This window comes from Oncorhynchus nerka, linkage group LG3, assembly GCF_034236695.1.
Source record: "Oncorhynchus nerka isolate Pitt River linkage group LG3, Oner_Uvic_2.0, whole genome shotgun sequence".
NCBI classification, from domain to species: domain Eukaryota; kingdom Metazoa; phylum Chordata; class Actinopteri; order Salmoniformes; family Salmonidae; genus Oncorhynchus; species Oncorhynchus nerka.
In genome coordinates, this window is record NC_088398.1 from 24,855,976 (window position 1) to 24,881,442 (window position 25,467).

Genomic DNA, 25,467 nt, shown 5'->3' on the forward strand with positions numbered 1-25,467 from the left:
TCCTACACCCCCCCATCCTCATCCCTTGTCATCTCCTGCCTAACCCACGCGCCCCCCAGGACCCCCAATCTACCTCCAATCAAAAGGAAATTAAATGATTCATTATGTCTCCCTCCCATCTCATCATGTAAAAACATTAAATATAAAAGAAAGAGAAGTGGTTCGAACTTCGAACACTTTTATAATGCCTTCCTCCTCCCGGTTCAGACTGAATAGTACATGACGGGAGGAGAGGAGTAAAATGAAGTGTGACAACATATGAATTTCAAATTTCCGCGGAGACATCAAAGTGTGCCATCCCGGGTGCCTCCCGACAAGGACACTTTCTGATTTTTAATTCCGTCCCCTGATTGTATCGTGGGGCCCTCACGAAGAATGGGAGCTGCCACGCTGCCAATGAGTGGCATCAGGCAGGGAGAGATAGAGACGGAGTAGAGAGAGGAGAGGGGGAGGCGGTAGAAGAGAGGGAGAAGAGGGAGAGAGATCATAGGGGGGTAAGAAGAGGAGACGGAGGAGGAGGAAGGAGAGAAGAAAGGGGAAGCTCCTCCAAACATGGACGGCCTGGCCCTTTGTTGTCGAAGCGATCACAGAGCTTCTTTCATCAGACTGAGAGAAGACGAGAGCAAGAGAGAGCTCTCCACTCCTCCACTCCTCTCCGTTTGGATGATGGGGATAGGGAGGGAGAGGAGGGGGGCAACAGTGCACCCCTCACAAACACACATTACAGTCCAAGGCTCTTCTCCCAAGGACTTACTCTCATGTTGAAGAATTACAAAGGCAATACGTCTGTGCCTACGTGTGTGTTGTGTGTGCGTGCATGCGTGTGTGTTGTGTGTGCGTGCATGCGTGTGTGTTGTGTGTGCGTGCATGCGTGTGTGTGTCTCTGTGAATGTATACATTTGTGTACATATATACTTGAATGTAATATCTGTTGATCTTCACCACCAAACATGGTTTAGCACCGATATAAACTCTGCTCTGGGATGATAAACATTGTTTAAGTCAAAATTTCCACGAGGCTTCTGCATTTCCTGGCTGTGCAGGGCTAGCAGACCATAGAATTAGAATTAGTACCCTCAATATGGCGGACATGTAGCAGACGAATGCTGCTGTATAATTGCCTTGGAGGGTCTCAGCAAGACTCTATGAGGCCTCAATCAGATCAAGCATTAACCACTGATAGCCGACACCCACATAGCTTATATTTTGACTGTGTCGGAGGTGTAACTGCATTGGAGCTGTCAAATCAGTGAGCAGCTGCTCTTGATCATTGTCAGGAAGCTACACCAGAATGAGAAAGTGTAGGCTAAATAGACATTAATGACGCTCAAATTGATAATCATTCAACGAAATAATGAGGATTTCTATCAGCCTAATCTAGGTGTAGATTACATCTCACATTCCAGTGTCCGAACACGTTAACAAGGCTGCATGGGATTTCTCTTAATGTGACTCCGTGCAGCCAATGGCAATGTTCGCTTTAGGTATAATGCCGGGAGCCGCATGTGGATTTGACAGCTCTAACACAGTTCCACCTCCGACTAAACAACCGCTATGCAGATGTCAGCTAAAACGTATCCGATTGAATCGAGCCCTGAATTGCAGTCAGAAAGTATGGAATCTCCAAATCACCTTGCATCTCAAACAACTCCTCGCTGTGTGATGAAGATTAGCGATTCTGTGCCTTGCTCAAACCCGCTAACTGACTGGATACATTTAGTCAATATTGGAGACCAATCATTTTTGGCTTCTTTGTTTTCTTTATTTGACTTGAAAACAACAAAGAACATTTTCTGTACACCTTATGTCATGTTTTTTGGTTCAATATCACAACATAAATATCATCAAAACCCTGATGAATCATCAAAACGGTGAAGCGTGGGATGATGAATAGTGGGATGTGGGGGAAATGTGACAGAAAGCAGCTGTGGGAACATGGATCCAGTTCAAAGCGGTGAATCTCTGTCAGTTTAAGATTTTGCTCTGTTTGAAGAAGAACTCAAAACAGTCAAATGAGTACTATTAATCACAAGCCAATGAAGTGAGAGAGTTTGCAGGCTGAGAGAGAGCAGAGGTATGTGACCGAGTGCCTGTAGGCCTCATAGGCTTTACCTGGGTGCGTGTGGGGCTGGCGGCATCTCACTAGAGAGCACACCTGGGTTTTTAATTGCGGCATTTGTGATGTCCACCCCATACAACAGCCATGATCACAAATCTGATGAAATCTTATCACGTTTCTTCCCTGAAAAGTATGCAACACGTGTAAGTCTCCTCACAGGCCTCGCACCACTGGCATTTCTTTCAGGGTACAATGTAAAACTGCAAGTCTATATGGTAATCCGTACAACATTATGTTTCACCTTAGATTACATCAAATTGTCCTTATAAGAGCAACAGATGATGAGACAGCAGAAACGACTATTTGAGTATTGAGGTTATTTCTCTGTCTGATGTTCCTATGCAATAAAATATTATCCGTATTGTCCAGACACACATGAAATGACACACATGCACACACACATGCACAAACAAATGCACACACACACCCACACAACAAATTGTGTAGAAGGAAAACCATGAAATTAGGAAGGGGGTCAGTTCTGCCCATACCCCCCACCTCCACCATCCTCTACCCCCAAAACACTCCCACCCACTCCTCCTTTCCCTGTCGCCCAGTCGTCCCAGAGAGAGAAAGCTGTGGAGGGGTGCAGAAGCAGCTGGGAGACGCTGAGCCACAATGGCCCTTCAGGGGGAGACAGCCTTAATCCCTCCCCCGTCCCACAGCGACACTGAAAGGAGAGCTGTCACTCAAACACGGGCACCCTCGGGTCTCTGAGATGGGTGCACTGTTAGGATTCTCGGATTTAGGATTTACCTTCCACCCCCCCTAACCTCCCCTTCCCCTTCCTCCTGCTCTTAGGCAGCTGGATAAAACCCACCACCAGACTGTATTGTACATTTTGTGTGTGTGTGTGTGTGTGTGTGTGTGTGTGTGTGTGTGTGTGTGTGTGTGTGTGTGTGTGTGTAAGAGAGACAGAGAGACAGAGAGAGAGAGAGAGAGAGAGAGAGAGAGAGCACAGTATATGAAATGCAATCTTTGGTTTGAACATCCCTTTGAACATTTTGATAAATACAAGAAATTTAACTAATTAAAAATGATAGTGTGACGGGTTCAAATAGATTTTATTTAAATATTTCTTTATTTGGATGCTTTGCATAGTCATTACACAGATTTAAATAATGCATTACAATACATGATATTACTGTAACACATTGTCAATTAAAATGAGTAGTTCATTAATGGAATTCAATGAAGCAGCATTAGGCTATATCATTCAAACTGCTACAGCATAGTGAAGAGCCTTCGGATGCATTTTCTGTGAGTGTTTAGTAGCACACAGTGACACACACACACACACACACAGTGAACACTTACTTTGAGGTGTCAGTCTGTAATGTTCCCTGGCAGTGAGTGGCTGTGTGTGTGTGTGTGTGTGTGTGTGTGTGTGTGTGTGTGTGTGTGTGTGTGTGTGTGTGCGCACAGCTGATCAGTGCACAACTCATCAGAGAGAGAGAGAGAGAGAGAGAGAGAGAGAGAGAGAGAGAGAGAGAGAGAGAGAGAGAGAGAGAGAGAGAGAGAGAGAGAGAGAGAGAGAGAGAGAGAGAGAATGCCTTCGGCCACTATTATCACCATTATGTCTTCAGTGTGTGTCTGTGTGATGGTATGAGGGGGATATTTGTGTGTTTATGTGTGTCTCCTACTGTGTATGGACCTACGTATATCAGCCTGTAAGAGATGATGGGTATAAAGACATTGGCGACAGGGGGAAGCTGCTTCCTCCCAGGCCCATCTAGCCTGGTTCCAGCCTTCCCTCCCTCCCCGTGGTTCTGGAGGAGTGGCTGCCATCCATTACCCAGGGCTGGAGCAGTTAACAGAGCCGGCTGCCATCCATTACCCAGGGCTGGAGCAGTTAACAGAGCTGGCTGCCATCCATTACCCAGGGCTGGAGCAGTTAACAGAGCTGGCTGCCATTCATTACCCAGGGCTGGACCAGTTAACAGAGCTGGCTGTCATCCATTACCCAGGGCTGGAGCAGTTAACAGAGCTGGCTGCCATTCATTACCCAGGGCTGGACCAGTTAACAGAGCTGGCTGTCATCCATTACCCAGGGCTGGAGCAGTTAACAGAGCCGGCAGCCATCCATTACCCAGAGCTGGAGCAGTTAACAGAGTGGCTGCCATCCATTACCCAGGGCTGGAGCAGTTAACAGAGTGGCTGCCATCTATTACCCAGGGCTGGAGCAGTTAACAGAGCCGGCTGCCACCCATTACCCAGGGCTGGAGCAGTTAACAGAGTGGCTGCCATCCATTACCCAGAGCTGGAGCTGTTACCAGAGTGGCTGCCATCCATTACCCAGAGCTGGAGCAGTTAACAGAGTGGCTGCCATCCATTACCCAGCGCTGGAGCAGTTAACAGAGCTGGCTTCCATCCATTAACCAGGGCTGGAGCAGTTAACAGAGTGGCTGCCATCCATTTACCCAGGGCTGGAGTAGTTAGCAGAGCCGGCTGCCATCCATTACCCAGGGCTTGAGCAGTTAACATAGCGGCTGCTCCGGGCCGCGGGAGAGGGATGGATTCAGTGGGGCTGTATCGTTAATTTACTATACTGTCAACACCAGTGTGTGTGTGTGTGTGCATGTGTGCGTGCGTGCGTGCGTGCGTGTGTGTGAGAGAGTGAGTGAGAAAGAGAGAGAGAAAGAAAGAAAAAAAGAAAGAGAAAGAGAGAGACGGTGTGTGGGGGGGCAGTGCGTGTGTGGATACATGCGTGTTTGTGTGCGTGTGATTATGTGATAGATCCGTCCCTGTGTGTGATGTCAAATCACCCATAAGTAACCACGATAATAAAGCAGTAATGGCTATATGAATCAATGAATGGATGAAGATTAATTAAGATGAAGTAATACTATATAATACTATATAAGTCTGAGCACAATGTGTCTGAGAAAAGAATGAACAGTATATATGAATTCAAGCCTTCCAGATGCGCAGAAATATAAAATGAGTCAACACGCTACCAGATTTAGACTTTAGAAAACTGACACGAAGCATATGTACACTTCATATTTAATGTCTCCCCCTCCATCACAAACCAAACCACAGAGCAGCCCTCCACGGCAAAGCCCACCGCAGAGCAAGTTTTAATGGTAAATCAACAAAGCCCCACATGAAAGAAAGGCTAGCTTTCCAGTTTGCAGGCTGAGGAATTATTCATCAATGATGTAGCATAGCACTGCGGGCCAAAAACCTGCAGCAGTGCTCCCTTTTAATTGCCAGAAAATGACTGTAAATGATACGGGTAGAGGGGGCAAAAAGGGAAAGTCGGGACCGGGGAGCTAAACAGACGAAGCCCCCGCGATTCTGAATTTCCAAGGGGCTCCCAGATAGATAAAACTGTGTGGTAATCAGAGTGAAGTGTCTCTCCCTTCCCTTCCCCCCAAAAATGGAGAGAGAAAAAAAACGCCATCAAAAAAGGAGTTGAGGGATGGAGGGATTAGGGTGGTGAGAGACTTTACTACGCTCTTTTTGTGCTCGGAACCTGCAGGATTAGAGATAACAAATGTTAGGGAAGGACACGCACCTGCTGTGAGGGAGAGGGGCGAAAGGGGCGAGGGAGCGCACCCCCGCTTAAACTGCAAGAGTGGGCTTTGGTGCCCCTGTGCCAAATGAAAGGAAGGGAGGAGAGGAGAGGAGAGGGAGGAGAAGAGAGGGAGAAGAGGAGGGGGAGGAGAAGAGGGAGAGGATGAAGGAGAAGTAGAGAATGAGCTGGGGAAGAAAATGGAACGAATACAAAGTCAAATTTGTAATTGTCAAACGGATCAAAGAATATGGATTTGTTGTACGGGGGTAGTCGTACCCCCAACATACTTGAGCTTGGACGTGAGCTTCAATAACTGATGTGCTTCTATGTGGGACCCATCAGCCCATGTGTATTATCTATGTGTAATAACCCCTTAATTAATCAATTTTTCGATCAAACAAACAAGAACAGAAACATCCCATATCCTCTCTAACCTTCTCTCTTCAACTCTCCTCTCCTCCTTTTTTCCTCCCTCCTCCCTTCCGTCAGTCCCTCCATCTTGTTCCGCTCTCCTCCCTCTCTCTGGGTCGTGTGGGGCTGAAATTGCAGCTGGGGCCTAGGGACCTCCCCCTGTGCTATCATAAGTGACCCCGGCACAGGCAGCACTCAGACTGGTCAATCAACAATTAAAAGCAGTCTGTAGCCACTAACTCAATTCAGCCGGCTGGCTTAGTGCCTTGATGTGGCCCCGGCACGTACACAGGCCAGACAGCAGAGAGACAGGCTGGCTGGTCAGTGCCTTAGCCATGACCCCTTGTTTGGTAAGGGCAAAAACGTTGGGTTACTCCTACACTCACTCCTATATTTAACATTGTTTTAACCCTCTAGGTGTGCTGAAAACACAACAACTACAACAGCCTGAGCACACGACTAGAGGTTTGCTCATTTTACCATACCCTCATGCTCAGGTCGCGACCCCTGTACTAGTTTGTCGGCATATGGAGATGTACTGCCGGCTGCACTTCCACCTAAGGTTTCGACCCCAGCGTGCCCTCAATACTCAGCTTGACCTTTTGTTTTCTGGACTTAATTCATTTAGTGGGTGGTGCATTTAAAAGTGAGAGCCACCTGCTAGCTCCCACACACAAATGGATGCACACACATACCAACATGCTAGCGTATGCAAGTAGGCACACACACACTTACACAAATGAATGTGCTCACACACACACACACACACACACACACACACACACACACACACACACACACACACACACACACACGCTTCAGTTGCTCCATATGTTTCTCATATTCATTGTATAATCCCATTCTCTAGAAAGACTTGAAAACGAATATAAAGGCAAAAGGGAGAATAACTGCAGGGGCCGGTAAACGAAACATAAAGACCCCAAGTGACCGAGGGGAATTATTTGGCTCCATTAAGCAAGCATTAACATGAATTACTATCTAATTAAAATTAAACAGCTCATTAATAACTTTCCATTGGGCCTCTGACTGCAGCTAAGTTATCTGGTGAGTGCGCAGTAATGTGTGTGTGTGTGTGTGTGTGTGTGTGTGTGTGTGTGTGTGTGTGTGTGTGTGTGTGTGTGTGTGTGTGTGTGTGTGTGTGTGTGTGTGTGTGTGGAGTTGTCTGTTATTGTGCCAGAACCAGGGGAGTAACCAGAGGGGCAGGACTTATCACTCTACACCCCAGAGAAACGTCTGCTGGATCAAATAAGGTCTCTATCTCTCACACACACACACTCTGTCTCTGTCTCTGTCTCTCTGTCTCTCTCTCTCTCTCTCTGTCTCTCTCTCTCTCTCTCTCAGCTGCTGAAACCTTAACTTTCTTAATGGGTTTGTTATACTGCATGTTGTAGGTTCGTTATCCCGGCTTTTATTGATGCATGTTTTTATTAAGCACAGTATTTCTTAAAGGTAAATTAAAAACAAAATGTGATCAAGATAGTGAGCCTATCTGTCTGAACATTTTAAATCCACTACTTGAACCTTTATTGACACTCAAAGGACTGTAGGGCAAAGACATCCAGCTGAAATAATATCCCTCTATAATGGTACACGAGGATCAATCTGATTAAATGATTATAGAAAGAGAATAACTAATAAACCAAAAGACAAATAGTCACATGTTAACTCATGTATGCAATAGCTTCTTTTTTTTAAAAACTAGGCAAGTCAGTTAAGAACAAATTCTTATTTTCAATGACGGCCTAGGAACAGTGGGTTAACTGCCTGTTCATGGGCAAAACAACAGATTTTTAAACTTGTCAGCTCAGGGATTTGAAATTGCAACCTTTTGGTTACTAGTCCAATGCTCTAACCACTAGGCTACCCTGCCTGATAAGTAGGTGTGTACACTATTGTTACATTCAACTTGTCTTCCATTGTGAATAGTATCAATTGATGTTACCAACAAAGAACTATGCAATAGTCAAATGGAAAATAGTTCAGTCACATCTCATTGATTCACATAACTTTTACAGCTTTTGTTTTTTCAAAACATTTTCCTCACCTGTCGTGTCCTCTTACTAAAATCTACAGTATGTAAATATTTAAACACAGCAAACAATCGCTTGAATTAATGTAATTTGTCATAAAGTACAACATTCAACCTGCAGAAGTGAATCTCTCTATTCTTTTACGTCAGTTAACGTGGACTCTCTCTCTCTCTCTCTCTCTCTCTCGCTCTCTCAGTATGAAGAAAAGAGACAGAGAATGAAAGGGGGGATAGGTAGAGAGGAAGGATGGGTGGGCTGAGGGGGAGACGCAGGGCGGATGGACATTCGGCAGGGGGCAACATGCTTACACCAGCGGAGGCTGCTGAGGGGAGGACAGCTCAGCACATCAAACACATGGAAACCATGATTCTGCTCCAGCTCTAACCACAAGCCCATCCTCCCCAATTAAGGTGTCACCAACCTCCTGTGGCTTACACACACACACACACACAGGCACGTGTAGTGCGTAACAACTCAGCCCGCCGGGTGGCGTGGTATGTCCTGTTGGGGTCGTAACCTGCGTGTTGCTGAGCCTGCGTGAGGCTGTGTTGTCTTCAGGCCCCTGTCAGGAGAGAAGAGAAGAGGAGATGAGAAGAGGAGAGAAGAGGAGAGAAGAGAAGAGAAGAGAAGAGAAGAGAAGAGAAGAGAAGAGAAGAGAAGAGAAGAGAAGAGAAGAGAAGAGAAGAGAAGAGAAGAGAAGAGAAGAGAAGAGAAGAGAAGAGAAGAGAAGAGAAGAGGAGGTCAACACCGGCTCTGTGATGATCATATTAATGCTTCTCCAAATTATTTCAACAAAGGGGGCGAGAGAGAGGGGAAAATCGGGGAAAGGAAGGGCAGGAAACGAGGAAAAGAGATGAATAAGGAAGTTACAAGAAGAAGAAGATGATGATGATGAGGGCAACGATGATGACGACGGCGATGAAGACGACGATGATGATGGTAGGAAATTAAGAACGGTGTAGAATGATGCTGATCGGAGCGAAACAAAAATAAGTGACCAACAGTGTCTTTGGGATCTAACCAACTAGGCCTTTCCTTTAACACCGCAACGTATGATTAAGCAACATCAGCACATAAAGCTGAGCAGAACTAGTCGAAAGAATAACAAAACACTACTGTACTCAGCATTTTGATAACAATGGAACCCCTTTCCAAATCCAGGAGATTTCAAAATCCAAAGCACAACACAACCATATTTCACAAAAGGACTATAATTCGATAGACCTTTGCAGGTGGAGAGAGAGCAGAGGAAAGAGAGAGGGAGACAGTGAGAGAGAAGAAGAAGAGACGGTGATGCTGCCTAAATGTATTCAGGCGCATGCATCTCACCCCTCCAGCCCACAAGCTGTTTACCTCTCTATCAGTCAGTCTCTAAGAGAGCAGGGACTCCATCCATATTCACACAGCCACAAATTCCACTGCTTATCTCGACCAACCTTCTAAAACCTCCCTATGTTCCCCGCCGCACATACATACATACATAAACACATCTTTACGGAAGCGAGAGGCAAACCAAGAGGCACACACATCCAGGAGGGGGGAGAGGATAAGGATCACCTTTGAATTCAAAGTAGAGGATTGGGTCCCTCTGTGGACGGACAGGAAGCCACACAGGTTAGGGCTGATGGTTGAAGCCCAGGCACCAACACCCCAGCAGACAGGTAGACAGAAGCTGAGAAGGGGCTTAGGCATCCCAAGCCTGATGCTTTCAAGCCCGTCACGGAGTTAGATGGAAGGTTTGGAACTCTGAAAGTGAAGTGAAAAGTGATCCTGATATAGTCAATTGTATATTGGTTTTAATTGTGTTATCGATTAGTGTTGGTGTGGGTTCTCTTGTTCCTTTAATCCATTATATGATATAGGTATTCTAATACTTTGATATCCTAATGTTTGGTAAGAGACATGGTCACCTGTGCAAAGAAATGATGTCCGTTATCTCTGACCATCTGATCATTTTAAATGTATGATTTTACTGTTATCTTTTACTACTGTTGTAGTATGAGATGAAACAATGATTTCATTTTAGACATCAAGTGAGAAATTATATTCTAAACTTTGACCACCAAAGTATGCAAAATACAATTTCCCAAAATAGCTTTATTAAAAATGTAAATACTCTAATAATGGCGCCAGGTTGTTGTGTTTTATTTGTCCTTCCCTTTTGGGAAGTGGCACTAAGTGGGCAAGCGGGATATTTTGGTGCTGGCAGCTTTAAAACACGAACGATAGGAAAGGAACGGACACAAATAGACTGTTCAAAGAGTGGTTGGCTGGGCACCACAGACACATCCCGAGTAGGGGGAGCGGTACCCAATTCTGTTGCGCGCGGTGCTGATCAGGGATTGAAATTAAGTTAGGAACTCTCTCCACGACTAATTGCTCGCCGGTGCCTTTTCATGAATATTCATCCCATATCGTGTTCAGACCCCCGCCTAATTAGTATAAGAAATAGGGAGAAATCTCGCACCTTTTACCACAAGACAAACGTTCCCCTCGCATTCTCAGGGGGATGCTGGCAGAAGCGCCGAGTTCATTAGCCAAAAATGAAAGGAAAAAAGTTACCTGAAAAGCATAGGACGTTGGTCATTTACGCGCTAGGCAAATGGGCTATTGCGATCGTGTAGTCAGTGCCTATTTCGTATTTCTATCAAAAAAAGAAAGACTGAAAGTGGGGGAAAGTACAATTATCTGAATTGTGGAAGTTTGTGAATAATAGGTATTTTCTGATTTTTTAAATCCAAATTTAAAGGTGGCAGGTGCAACGGTCGATTGAATGACCCTCTGGAAGTGGAATAAAGGTGTGTTTAACATCAAATGCAGTGCATGAAATGGGGTTCCTTTCTGGGACTATGCAGAGAGATGTCTAGCATACAATGTGTCTAATTTTAGGAACTTCAAATCATCATCCTCCATCTGAGTTTGAGAAAGGTATTGTTGTGAAATGGCTTTCAGAAAGCACCAGCTTCTAGGCGTAATTGTTTGGAGGAATATAACGTACTTTTGTTTTAACCTGAGTTTTGACATTTTTCTTCTTCTTTTTTTGCTCGTGGGCAGACAAGCATAGAGAAAATGCACATATTTGACTTTGACCTTTAGAAATAGATTCAAACCTACAGTAGGCTAGGCCTGTAATTCTACAGTAGGCTAGGCCTGTAATTCTACAGTAGGCTTGTAATTCTACAGTAGGCTAGGCCTGTAATTCTACAGTAGGCTGTGCCTGTAATTCTACAGTAGGCTAGGCCTGTAATTCTAGGCACTGGGTGACAGTTGTTGAAAGTGCATTCCAATTGATATGTGACTGTTATCCTAAAGAGTTTTATCAGCCTATTAAAAAGACAATCCCTGCGACTTTATTTAATTTATTTTAAAACGGAATTAGGCCTCAATGTCCTTGTTTGAATTTGTCATTTGTGTCATATCTTTTTTTACTTGAACATTGTGCACCAGTTGTGAATACTATAATTGTACAAATATTATTTTAGATGATAAATACTGTTAGACTGTTATGTTGTGGGGGTAGGCCTTTCAGGTATGTGAATATTGATGTATTTGTGTTGTTTCATCTTTCGGAAATGCCTTCTAGGAACATGGTTTGGCTAAATTAAGAGTGGACCGGGTGGCTGTTGGCTGAGGTGCGTCCAGGTTATAATTGTATTCAAGTCGATGAGGTCCCACTTGAGGCTTTAACACGTGACTGGCAGGGAGCGCAAAGAATACTATAAGGGATTTTTTTTTTTTTACATTAAAAAAATATACTTCTAATATCAGCGGGCACAAGTCCAGTGGGCACAAAACATCACAGGACGACATTGTTGTAGTTCATGAACACACGCGCAATTGGGAATAATTATGGTGAGTATATTGTAGACAGTGCAGAAACGAAATGCTACAGCCTACTGCTAAGATACACATGCACTTTCATCCTATTTTATACAAATAGATTGTCTATCTATTTTTCCAAAATGTTCATAGCCCAAATAGGCTACAGCATAAGCCCATTGCTTCACCATAGAGTTAGCCAACCACAATGAATGCTAACGTTTCTGCATAGGCTCGTGCACTTGGACGTGACCGGACTATAAAAAAAGAGCGGTGCAAGAAAAGGGGACGGGAAGGATGTTTAGAAAGGGTTCAATGTGACACAAGGCAGACTATTGAAAATTGAGACTATTATTTTTGGACAGGGTCACCCGGGCTTCCTCAACTCGCATCACCATGCCTTATACTCAACTAGTCAGCTACTGAAACCCCATAATTGTGTGTTCCACTGTCTTTTTTTATGAATTCATCATATTGTGACCTCTTTTTTTTTCCTTTTTTTTTTTGCCTTTTCCTGTATCGCCTATCATTCATCAGCAGTAAGATGCGTGTCATCCCTTTCAACGCTCTTTCCATAGCAACCTCGTGCATCTTAGCAAAAATTCACCTAGTTCCACACAAGGCCATATTCTTTACCAAGAGAGGGGTGAGCATCTGGATATTTTTTTCCACAGCTCCTCGAGCTGGCTGGCAAAGCACAAGAGTTGGTCTGTATGTCTGTGGCTGCCCCGGCAGAAATGACTTTTTATAGATTTGGAGACGAGAATGAATGAATGAATGAATGAATGAATGGTAACGCATCTTCATTAACTGAGGCATGGAACTGACTCTCCGGCAGCAGTCACAACCCGACAGAGTGGTCTCCAAGGGTTCAGTGATCTTTAAAGTCCTTACAAAATGTTCGGCTGAACATCTTGCAAATGAACAAGCAAAGGCCCTTGACAGATCAAGTGATATTCAGATGAATCTAAACTATTTTACTCAAGTGGAAATGTTGTATTAGGTTACTGAATGATTCAAAGCAACACATAACACGTTTTGATATTTACATTATTTGCATATTGAATAGTCTGAAGAGGTTGTGTTTACAAGCCTATTAGATGTGTAAATATGGCCTACCTGTTATTTGGTATATTATCAAATCCAAGGTAGCAAGGATAATGGCTTGATTTGACATATTAATCAGTCACTGAGCTGTAGCCTATAACACTGCTATTATTATGTTATTAATGAAAACAGACATTTTGATAACAACTAATATTGCATCCTTCTATTGGAATACATACTAAAATATTTCACTGAATATGTTGTACATTATGAAATAAAAATTCCAGAAGTTCCTCTGTAACCTTTTAAGGATTTCTAAATGACACCTGGCCAACTCTTTGGAATTGTCTCCCCTTAGTCGATCCAAACTAAATATATAAAGGTTGGATGGGCAAAACCACGCCTTTCAAGAGATGATGACGAGCACCTGTGACCCCAAGAGCATCTTATCCACACACGCACTATATTCTTCAGTGTCGTGTCGTGCCAGAGTGAAGTAAGGACACACGTAGCAGAAAAGAGAGCAAACTTACCGTTAAATTGTGCTCTAGTCCAGGGATTGAAATGAATAAATCGTACAGTGCGTCCCACTGTAGCCTACAAACAGAGAGCAGTGCCATGTGAGAGACGAGAACAACATAAACACGCGCGTGAGATAAAAAAAAAATGCATTCAGGTAAATAATTAAAATAAAGAGTGATGCCTGAAAAAGCTTACAAAAAGCTTCGGTTTTAGAAGGAGTGGAACATGCACCTGATTGCGGACTTTTAGGCGACTGGAACGGGAGAGATGTAAGATTTGTTTAAAGCCCCGCATTTCCATTTAAGAACGTGATTGTGTTTGCAAAGATCCCTTTCAATCTTCGCATCTCCCCCCTCTCTACCCCTCAGCGTCTCCGAGGCTGCTTTGCAATTCATAGAATTGGTAATTTGCTATTGGGACAAAACGTGAAGGGAAAAATAATCAGATCAACTGGGAGAGGAGTGCGGAAGAAGCCAAGAGGGAGAAACACAGGATTTTCACTCTAAGTTGCTGTTTAGTAAAATGCTTCGAGAGAAACGCTATAAAATACATTCTGCTTTTCATGAGCTTTGCATATAGGTCCACATTTTCACGGGTGGTAAAATTTAACGTGATATTTGGAGATGATTTTATTTGACAACCATAACTTTTTAAGAAGGTGCTCTTATAGTACTCTTATACAGTTTAGACGTTTTAGTCATTTAGCAGACGCTCTTATTCAGAGCGATTTACAGTTACACGTATAACCATAATTTGAATCCTGAAACACATTACTATCCATGCCCTTGTTAATTTAGCATAATACAAACATGTGCAGATTCATGTTAAAATTTTCCAAAGCCCTATCCAATGGCAAAAGTGTGTGTGTGTGTGTGTGTGTGTGTGTGTGTGTGTGTGTGTGTGTGTGTGTGTGTGTGTGTGTGTGTGTGTGTGTGTGTGTGAGAGAGAGAGAGAGCAAGGGAGAGAGAGAAAGAGAATGATAAGCCTTGATGAGGAGATCCCAATTGTTGATGACATTTATGACATGTTTGCTTCATATATGGCACCCTTAAGGTTCTATACAGAACCGAAATAGCTTTAATATTGAACCCTATATGGAACCCAAAGTGAAGAAGAACCCCTGGTGTTCTGGTCGAATAACCATACAAAATATTTATATATAGAACCTTTAGGTGTGCCATATATGAAGCAAGCAATAGAACCCTTTTTGGTTATATCCAGAACCTTTTTTTTCTCAAAGTGGTTAACATTGGAAATGTCATAAACAATTGGGATAAATGATTAAAGGGTAGCCTTTATTATTAAAGAAAACGCATTGAGATTTGTCACACATTCTCACCATATTCATAGACATATCAACATCAAACAGTGCTTATTCACATGCATCTCTTTTTGAAGATTTTTGTGGGTGGTTGTAATTCTGGAACACTACACTATAAGAATACGAATCTACTTAAATAGGGAGCGCGCAGTTAGTCATCACTGACTAAAAGGATATCAAGGTGGAGGGGGGATTTTGTCACCCCATCAAAAAGATCCCCGTACTCCCCCACGTGGTTATTTGAAAAACAACCCGAACGAACCCAACGAAACCCAATCATTTCCTACTGTTTTCCAACCCTCTCCGCCCTGGCTTGGAGAGAGAGGATGGATGAAAAAATGAGAAAGGGGCGACCAATTGCGAGTGACTGGGTTCTGTGCGCCTGTGACATGCAAACAAGCAGCCCACGAGAGAGGGATAACGGAAACCTAGGTCATATTCAGAGACCGTGATGTTACCAATACCCTAAAATATAAATGTAATATATAAAATTAACATGTTTCTATATAGTATATGTGAAACAGAGCCCTATTCGTTATGTGCGTAAAATGCGCTCTGAAACGTAGGCTATGCCTCTTGTTTCACTTGAATCCGTAAGGAGCCAATACAAGCGAAGAGGAGGCGTGTCTTAGCTCTACCCCAAGACCTCCCAGAGCAGGTTGTTGCTTTTTTAGCTCTAAAGCCTCCAGACCTCCGAAGTACTCGTCAGTTTTCGAAGTCGGAGCCATGGCTACAACAGCTCAGTATATTCCGCGGAATAACTCCTTACCGTCCAACCCGCTCATGCATCCGGATTCGGACAGGATGCACCAGGGGACGACCTACAGAGAGGTGCAGAAAATGATGCACCACGAGTACTTGCAAGGGCTAGCGGCGACCAACACCGGACATCCGATGAGCCTGACGCACCACCAGTGGCTGCCCACCTCCAACACCGACTGGACCAGCGGCACCCATATCGGGCAACAGGAGCACAACAAAGCCAGCGTTCAGGCGAGCCGAGAGGACCTGAGCAGCGGCTTCCACCATAGATCTCACCTGGTGCACCAGCAGACGCAGAGTAGCCACCATGGGTCGTGGGCGCCAACCACGACGCACCACTTGTCCCCGCTGTCTCCTGCCTCCAACGGGCACCAGTCGCTAGTCTACTCGCAGCCGGGATACACGAACCTCAACGCCATGCTAAGTCCCCAGCCCGCCTCTCTGCACCACGGCATGCGGGACCCGCTCCACGACGATACAGGTAGCCATGACAACCAGATGGAGTCCCCCCAGCAGGCGTTCAGCCACCACCAGGACCACTCAGACGAGGATGCGCCCAGCTCCGACGACCTGGAGCAGTTCGCCAAGCAGTTCAAGCAGCGAAGGATCAAACTGGGCTTTACACAGGCGGACGTGGGCTTGGCCTTGGGCACCCTGTACGGAAACGTCTTTTCTCAGACCACTATCTGCAGGTTCGAGGCACTGCAGCTCAGCTTCAAGAACATGTGCAAACTTAAGCCACTGCTAAACAAGTGGTTGGAGGAGACAGACTCAAACACTGGCAGCCCCACCAATTTGGACAAGATTGCTGCGCAGGGCAGGAAAAGAAAGAAGAGGACCTCGATTGAAGTTGGGGTGAAAGGGGCGCTGGAAAATCATTTCTTAAAATGTCCCAAGCCCTCTGCCCATGAAATCACCAGTTTAGCCGTCTCTCTTCAATTAGAAAAAGAGGTTGTCCGTGTTTGGTTTTGCAACAGAAGACAAAAAGAGAAAAGAATGACGCCGATAGGGGTCCCTCATCCGAATATGGAGGACGTATATTCTCAAGCGGAGACACCCCCTCTTCACCACACATTACAGAGTCCTGTGCAGTGACTGTTTTCATGAACAATCCTACAATTTCGGGGGAAACAAGAAAAAAAAGGGAAAGGACTATGGAGTTTACAGTATTTCATTTTGTTTTACTGAGAGAGAACAGAGACATGGCAAAGTTGGACAGACAGATGAGTTTTGTCCCAGTAACCGGAGCTTGAGTTACAACAACAAATAGGTAGAATGGAAAATGGTTGAAAAGAAAAACACACACTATTACTGAATTGATTTCGTTCACATTTTAAATGAAACAAATATCTTTATTTACCAAAATTCTATGGAGGAGGTCAAGTAAATTCGATGTTTCGTGGCTGTTCAAAGGGAAACGATTTAAATGTTCCAAGTGGTGTCTTGAACTGATGGCGCTCACCACAGTGCGAGGTGGTTGCCTGAAAATGATCAACAAAGGAGACACACACACAATGAACATTTTGCTCTTCAGGCTTAAAACCGATTAACCAATATTTCTAATTATTAGCCTATTCTTTCGCTTTGTTCTATTAATTGTGATGTTTGATTTGTTTGGAATATTTTAACTTCAGTGTCTCTTCTGTTCTGAAGACTGTTTTGATTGTTTCTCTCATTTTATTAGTGTACTGTAACTCGTCAAAAACGCCTCCCTTACTCTTACTGTTGTCACGACGTCATCTGGCCAGAGGAGTTTGTGAAAAGATGATGGAAATTATGGCACCCGTTGAATGACAAAAATCCCCACACTTAAATGTCAGATGCATTTCAAAATTGACGAATGCAGCAGGACAGCTCACGTCTGGCAGCCTTAAAACATGTATGCTTTGCAGATAGCAACAGACGCTAAAGAGGGCAATATGGATGAATACTTTATGAAACATGTGTTTCTTGTCGGTTTTCAGTATTTGTTTTGATTATTATTTTCCTTTTGTATGGAGCACTTATTCTTTCGTTGAAATGATCATTGCAATTTTTATATTCGTTTTGTTTTCAGAATTTGTTTTGAGGTAGGCCTTTACTCACTATTTTCATGTTTACAGGTTCCTAAAATCACTCCAGGGCGCCGTCAGCAACTTGCGTTGCTAACTGCCAAGCTATTCCAACCACCTTTTGGAAAGAGATTGGTTTAATACGAAATGAAAGTGATATTCTCAGGTAACTTCAGTGCCCCAGGTCGAAGTGTCACGCTGTTCTCATTCTTTATATCATAATAAAAAAGTAGAACTTGAATTCTGTACCTTCTATATTGATCTGAAAGGTAGCCTATGCCCCATTAATTTATACCATTCCTATTATTGTATTATAAACACTATATACGGAGAATTTCAGAACATTCTCGAATGAAAAGTGATGAAGGGACCTGTTTTACATATATATCTATTTTTTTCGGATATGGAGAAGAAAGGAAAAATCTGATTAACTAGCCTACTCGTGCGTTGCGTGTCATTTCTCAAGGCTCTGGTACATTCTGATGGACAGTAGCCTATAGTACAATTGCGTACTGCAGACAGTGCTATTCGATACAGCGGGAAAAAACTTTCTTCAAAAAGATGTTTGAAATAAAATGTTGCCAGGATTATTTCCGATGTGTAAATATGTCGAATATGTAAACATGTATTTGTTCTGAGATATTTTTTTTTTGGTTTGTTTTGTTTTTCCGGCAGTTTTGTACACTTACTAATTCCAAGAAGATATTTTAATATGATTTCATTTATGAATCTGACCATTTATATATATATTTATTTCCTAAATGTGTTTGGAGCTTTTTGTTTGGCTCGGTTAATGGTTATGTTGCAGTGGATTTCAATATGTTTTGTTCACTACATTGGTTGTATGTTGATTGCTAAATGTAGACTGCAAAGTCACATTTCTCCTATTTATGTTATAGTAATATTTTATTACTTACATAAAACGTATATACAAGAAAAGGTATTTTGTCTTCATTCAAAAACCAAACCGTTTTCCTTTGTTGCTAACTATTGTGAAACCACCAGATGAGAAAAAATATATACAAATGTATGAGGTAAACAGAAATCAAATGCACTAAGATAGTGTGTTGTGCTTAACCACTCTGATTTAAACAGTCAGAAAGTGTTGACTACAACATGTGTTCAGTTTAAACCAGTATTCCGTTATGTAATTGGGATTCATTTAAATCAGAGGCTGTGTACATGTGCTGTTTTCAAGGGAATAGACAACAGTATGTTTACCTCAGGCATTCATATCCGCATCAAGTCCACACAATCCCTGACGTTGTTCACATCTCTGTGTAATCGCAGTATTAAATTGTGCAATACTATTACGAAAATAGTGTCTTTTTATTGACTGATGTACCAATTACTATTAATATTATTATTAGATAATACTGTGATATGGTAATAACAATGTTTTGCCAGGTAAATAATAGTATGCTACATAGCAGCAATGACTTTCTCTTGGTGCGCACCAACTCGCAGCCGGGATTGTAATCTTATTTAAAACTAGTAGCCTACAGTGTTAAGGTACTTGTAAAATATGTCCTAAAATAAATACACACCTTCTATTGTATCTTAAACTTCTGCTTTGAGAACAAATAAAGTGCCTGCGAGGGATTTCTGAGTGTCTATAATCATACTAATAATGACCAAACTATGGGTTATTGGAATATCAACTAGGCCAATGGAGTACAGTCCAAGACCACACACACCTCTCCAAGTGTTCAGAATAAGTATAGGCTATAATACAAATTGGTTTTTCGTTTTAAACATCACGCTGATGTTATTAAATTGGCTGTAATAGGCTATGTTGAATTAGAGCAAAATGCAAAGGAATAGGCTCGCTACCATTTGGATCACACAAACACACCAGCTCCATTGAAACACGCATAGTAGACTATGTGGGGCTACTGCCTACAGCTAACGCAGGCCTACCGATAGCCATGTAAGAATAATTATGAATCTGGACACACAATTAGTATGTATTATATTTTGATATTCATATTAATAAGATAAAGATGACGCAACTTTGCTTTCTGGGAAGAAAACAAGATGTGGGTGGACATTATGCTATGGGGGAAATTGTTAGATGACAAGCCGTTCTGATTCGGCAAAATGTAGGCGTAATATTGCAACTCATTCGCCAATGCCATTGCGTCTCACCAGTTTCAATGCCGCAAATGACAGAGAAGTCATCAACAATTTACTTTAATAACAGTCAAACTAATCCAATATTTCAGAGTTAGTCAAAAGTCCAAAGAAACGTTTAACATCAAACTGTAGGAATTTAGCGCGAAGTATTGTTATGTTTAGCCTAATATGTTCAGTTATAGCTCTAGAACTTAATCAAGATACTGTACATCTGTAGTGTCCATATTTGACATTAGCACAATAAGAAATGTCGATTTACTCCATATTATATTAAGACTGTTTTACTTTAGCCTAATCCTAGCCAGCGACAGGCCTATTTTTAACAATGCATCGCATGAACAAATGCTATGGATTGAAAACATTTATTATAGCCTTCAATAAAACCGAGAAGGATCATTTACATGACTTGCTTGAATAAACCCCAACAAAAGTAGGAACAATTGTATTGAATAGCATATAGGTTATCGATATCAACTTGAGTGAAGGCAAACTTTTTGTCAGATAGGAATTCTTGAAGTGATGTTTAGAGACGTTAAAAGTTGTCCTTCAGATAGAAAACCCGAGAACAGAAGATTCACTCTCTCTCTGTTGGTGGGCCTATATAATTTCCTTTTATACACATCTCATCAAGGATATCATTTTGTTTCCCTCCCACTGTTTGATACAATTTCATAATGCCAAGCGATTATGCATATTGACATTTCCACGTATTTCAGTCATCCAAATGTAGCTAATGATCTTTAGGCGCTCCTTGTAAAGTCATAGGAGCGCTCGGATTCTATCATCCAATAATAAATAGTATATTGGAGATTAATACAAATCTGATCAATTTGACGCACACATAGGTCCCCATAACATAACTTCACATGCGAATAAATATAAGATACTGTAGGCCTTGAGAAGTGTCAGCTCAAACTGTTGTAAATGAGCCCAAATTAGACTTGACGTATTGAAGCATTTTGAAGAGAACGGCGAGTCTCAAGCGCCCCCAAATGGTACAACTCTGTTCCTACAACTGTAAGAGCTCAGGCGTGTCACTGAGCAATTTGTTTAAAATGTATTGGAAGAATAATACACAATATTATATCTGCATCAGTGGAGGCGGATGTCATGTTCTTCCACATCGATTCTGACAAACCATTTCTGTATAGACATCACTTTGTGCACGGGGGCATTGTCATGATGAAACAGGAAAGGGCCTTCCCCAAACTATTGCCACAAAGTTGGAAGCACAGAATCATCTAGAATGTCATTGTATGCTTTAGCGTTAAGATTTTCCTTCACTGGAACTAAGGGGCCTATCAAGAGCCATGAAAAACAGCCCCAGACCATTATTCCTCCTCCACCAAACTTTACAGTTGGCACTATGCATTGAGGCAGGTAGTGTTCTCCTGGCGTCCGCCAAACCCAGATTCGTCTTTCGGACTTCCAGATGGTGAAGCGTGATTCATCACTCCAGAGAACGCGTTTCCACTGCTCCAGAGTCCAATGGCGGCGAGCTTTACACCACTCCAGCAGACGCTTGGCATTGTGCATGGTGATCTTAGGCTTGTTTGCAACTGCTCGGCCATGGAAACCCATTTCATGAAGCTCCCGACGAACAGTTCTTGTGCTGACGTTGCTTCCAGAGGCAGTTTGGAACTCGGTGGTGAGTGTTGCAACTGAGGACAGACTATTTTTACTTGCTACGCGGTTCACCACTCTGTGGTCACGTTCTGTGAGCTTGTGTGGCCACTTCACAATAACAGTCGACCGGGGAAGCTCTTTCATGGGCAGATATTTGCCGAACTGACTTCTTGGAAAGGTGGCATCCTATGACTGCGCTACGTTGAAAGGCCATTCTACTGCCAATGTTTGTCTATGGAAATTGCATGGCTGTGTGCTCAATTGTATACACCTGTCAGCAACGGGTGTGGCTGAAATATCAGATTCCACTCATTTAATGGGTATAGTGTACAAGGTACACAACAAAATAAATTCAATCTATAATCAGCATGTGACTGATAGGTCCTATACATGTCGTGAAGTGGTTCTGTAACAGAAGATTCTATGTACATCCCAAATGGCGTCCTATTCCCTATATAGTGCACTCCTTTTGACCAGCTCTGGTAAAATGTAGTGCACTATGTAAGGAATAGGGTGCTGTTTGGGACACTGAATGTGCTCAAAACCCAACTAAATGGCTCGTCTGAATCACATCTCCACATTGGATCCACACTAGACACCTGGGATTTGTGAGTTTTTAGTTTCATAGGGAAGACACAGTCCTTAGAGAACTCTCCCACCAGCATCACTCATTATCTGGTGTGGAACTTAAAATGGTGACACTTTTGGACCTAAATCATGCAATACTGGTCATACTTTTGTACTGAAATATGACTTTCAAAATCCCCACAAAAATCATGAAGCACAGCCTGGCTGATGATCAAACTCCACCATCAGTCGTCATCCAATAAGCCAGATTCAACTGATGCAAACAGAGAAAGTGTATTAAGCATACAACAAACACAGTAACGACCTTTGAAACATGGTTGTCTGTCCATGTGGCTAAAGTGCATGCTGAACATGCTGGACCTGAACTAAACGAGATGCACCATCAGTAATGCCACATAGGCCCGTATTGAAGTGCAGTTGCGTGGACCCAGGAAGTGGAATTTAAACCAGCTCACAGCTGATGCAGTAGGAAGGTCAACGATGACATAATATGACTAATTGCCTTTCACTAGTTCCCCATTTGCTATTTAGCTCTGCTGTGTGGCATGGCACAGGATGGAGATCACCAGCACTAAGTACTTCCTGACACTATGTCTAGGTACCAAATGGCACCCTATTCCCTATATCGTGCACTACTTTTGACCACAGCTCTATGCTAATTAATAAATTATACAGGGAATAGGGTGCCATTTGGGAACCTTACGTAACAACGTAAAAAAATATATTAAAAAACGTAGTCAATGATGGTGGTGTGTCCAGTGGAAAGAAATGCAAGAGACATTTCACTCCTACATGACAGTTTGTCAGATGTTTTCAGATGTCGTGGGACATGGTTTCATCTTGACATTAGACTACTTTATAGATGTGTGAAAACATCTCATTAACTTCTATTTGAAAGTTTAATGTGCCTGGTACTTTTCGGACCGGGCCAGTAGAAGATGTGCCAAACTAGCCCACCAGGCGAGTAACATTTCATATTTTCATAACATTTCATATTGCAAAGATTTTGGACCTTTGGCTTGGTTGAATACCAACTGGGCTAGTAGAAAGTGCGGATTAGTTACCTATTTGGGTCATACAATAATCACCACCATTTTGTCTCATTAGTAAAGTCAGAAGTTACCTATCTCTCCTAACCTGGTCCCAGATCTATTTGAAAATGACCATAGGTTGGATTTAGAAAGACAGCACAAATATATCTTGGACCAGGCCCATTCTCTCCCTGTCCTCTCCTTCCCATAACATACAGTACAGACTGACTGGTGCCAAGCACCATTTCAAGACTGGTGCTGGAGCCAGCACTAGGCATTTGAACACAGCACACAGACGCCTGCCTGCCTGTCTGCCTGCCTACCTCCTTCATCAGGGAAGTATCATCAAACACAGGAGATGTGGATTAGCGATGATTAGCAGGGATTAAAGCTGGTTAATGGTGGAAAAATACATTTAAAAACCAGCGGCTCAGGGGGGATTTTGCTCGCACTAGAGGATTTGCATTGATCCGCAGCAAATGAATGAGGATTAGCCGCATCTATCTGCCAACAGATAAATAACATTAAGCGTATTATACGGCGTCGCCTGTTATTAACAACATTACAAACAAGCACAACAATGCCGGCAATTATGGAAATAATGGGCTTGAATAATGCTCTTCGGTGCGATTCTCTCCCAACTCGCTGCAGAGGAGATACAGTAGCTAAGAGGATGCTGAAGACCTATGCTCCTGAGAAGGCTAAGACCCCCAATACTAGGTTGATACTACTACAAGGCCCCCAGGTATTCATTGTATGGTATTGCTTCGTACAGTAAGGTGCTTTTCATATTACTGAGCCGAGCTGAACCGAGCTGATTTGGCCAGGTCATGCATACACTATATCTGGACTCATGCCGGAAAGGACAATGTGAAAAGGAAATATCAGAGCCAGCACAGTTCGGTTGGGGACAGCATGCTAGTGTGAAAAGGCTATTAGAGTACTATGGGGTACTCAAGTGTCCATTTTACAGTCTCTTTGGTGCACTAAGTTAGCTAAATTGATCATTCAGGAATACAGTCACTATAGATTTAAATTCGACATTATTCACTCTGAACTACATTAACAGCCATTAAAACCAGTTGAGCCTAGGGCTGAATTACTGCCCCCTTTGGAGGAAGTGCGTGCCCATAAACTGAAAATATTTTTCCCAAAATTGCTAATATAAGCATATAATAATAATTATTGAATAGAAAACACTCTAAAGTTTCTAAAACCGTTTAAATTATGTCTGTATGTAAAGCAGAACTCTCAGGGCAGCCTTTCTCCCAAACTCTCTCTTGTCAAGAGAAAAGTTGGGTCAACTTTGACGTCATCGCCCCCACCCTTCCCAGGCAGCTACCGATCTGGGAACAGTATGTATTTGTTCAGCGCGATGCCTGCTTTCAAATGGCGCGTTCATTGCGAGAATCCCGCGAGCCCTCGTCCTTTGGCTGGCGAAAATGCTCGGGTCACTCTCAAATACATGCACTCTATTGCGAGCGGCTGATTTGGGGAACGTTCTTTTCCAAGATACACCGATTGAAGCCGGTTTGTCTATTCGTGCTGATCATTGTTTTACATGTTAAAAACATCATAAAGCTCGATTCTGCACATAGTTTGACCAGTTTAGTCGACATATAATATGTAAATTTGAAGTTTTGATGCGCAAGAGTGCGGGACCAGAAGTCATTTTGGGTGCATTTCAGCTGAAGCTGTTAGCATATGCTAATACAGAGACACACAACGTGAAACCAAACGATGTATTGGGTAAGTATGACTCCTTCTACGTCTTCTGATCGAAGAACATCAAAGGTAAGGGAATATTTATGTGGTTATTTTGGGTTTCTGTGGACTCCAAACGTAGAGGAGACACACTGCTAATATCTGAGCGCCATCTCATTGTATAGCCCAGTGAGCGATTTCTGTAACGTTAAAAATAAATGTAATACAGCTGTTGCATTAAGAAGAAGTGTATCTTTGTAACTATATGTAGAACATGTATATTTAGTCATGTTTATTGCTTGTTATCTGACGTTATCTGTCGGAGCTATCGTCATTTCTCCGGACATTTGAGTAGCATTTTTTGAAATGTCGTCATTGTAAACAGAGATTTATGGATATAAATGGCATATTATTGAAACAAAAAATTAAATGTACTGTGTAACATGTAATATTACTGTCATCTGATGAAGATTTTCAAAAGGTTAGTGAATTATTTATTTTTTAATCCTACTTTTAAATTTTATATTTTCTGGGACAAAATGGCTGCCGCTTGTCTTTTGTTTCGGTGGTGATCTAATATAAATATGTGCTATGTTTTCGCCGTAAAACATTTTAGAAATCTGACTTGCTGGGTAGATGAACAAAGTGTTTATCTTTCATTTGAGCTATTGGACTTGTTAATGTGTGGAGGTTAAATATTTCTAAGAATATTTTTTTGCATTTTGCGTTATGGTAATGAGCTTGAGCCATAGTCACGAT

The 25,467-nt window shown here is 42.6% G+C and overlaps 1 protein-coding gene across 1 annotated transcript; it reads left to right on the forward strand.

Annotated features, from left to right (window-relative positions):
* The first annotated feature begins 15,487 nt into the window (after nucleotides 1-15,487).
* On the forward strand, nucleotides 15,488-18,933 carry pou3f1 (POU class 3 homeobox 1). Its single transcript, XM_029643377.2, has one exon. The coding sequence runs from the start codon at nucleotides 15,537-15,539 to the stop codon at nucleotides 16,665-16,667; it is 1,131 nt and encodes a 376-aa protein (XP_029499237.2). The 5' UTR covers nucleotides 15,488-15,536; the 3' UTR covers nucleotides 16,668-18,933.
* The last annotated feature ends 6,534 nt before the right edge of the window (nucleotides 18,934-25,467 follow it).

Coding starts and splice junctions, on each gene's coding strand:
- pou3f1 (XM_029643377.2), top strand. CDS start 15,537: ATGGCTACAACAGCTCAGTATATTCCGCGGAATAACTCCTTACCGTCC.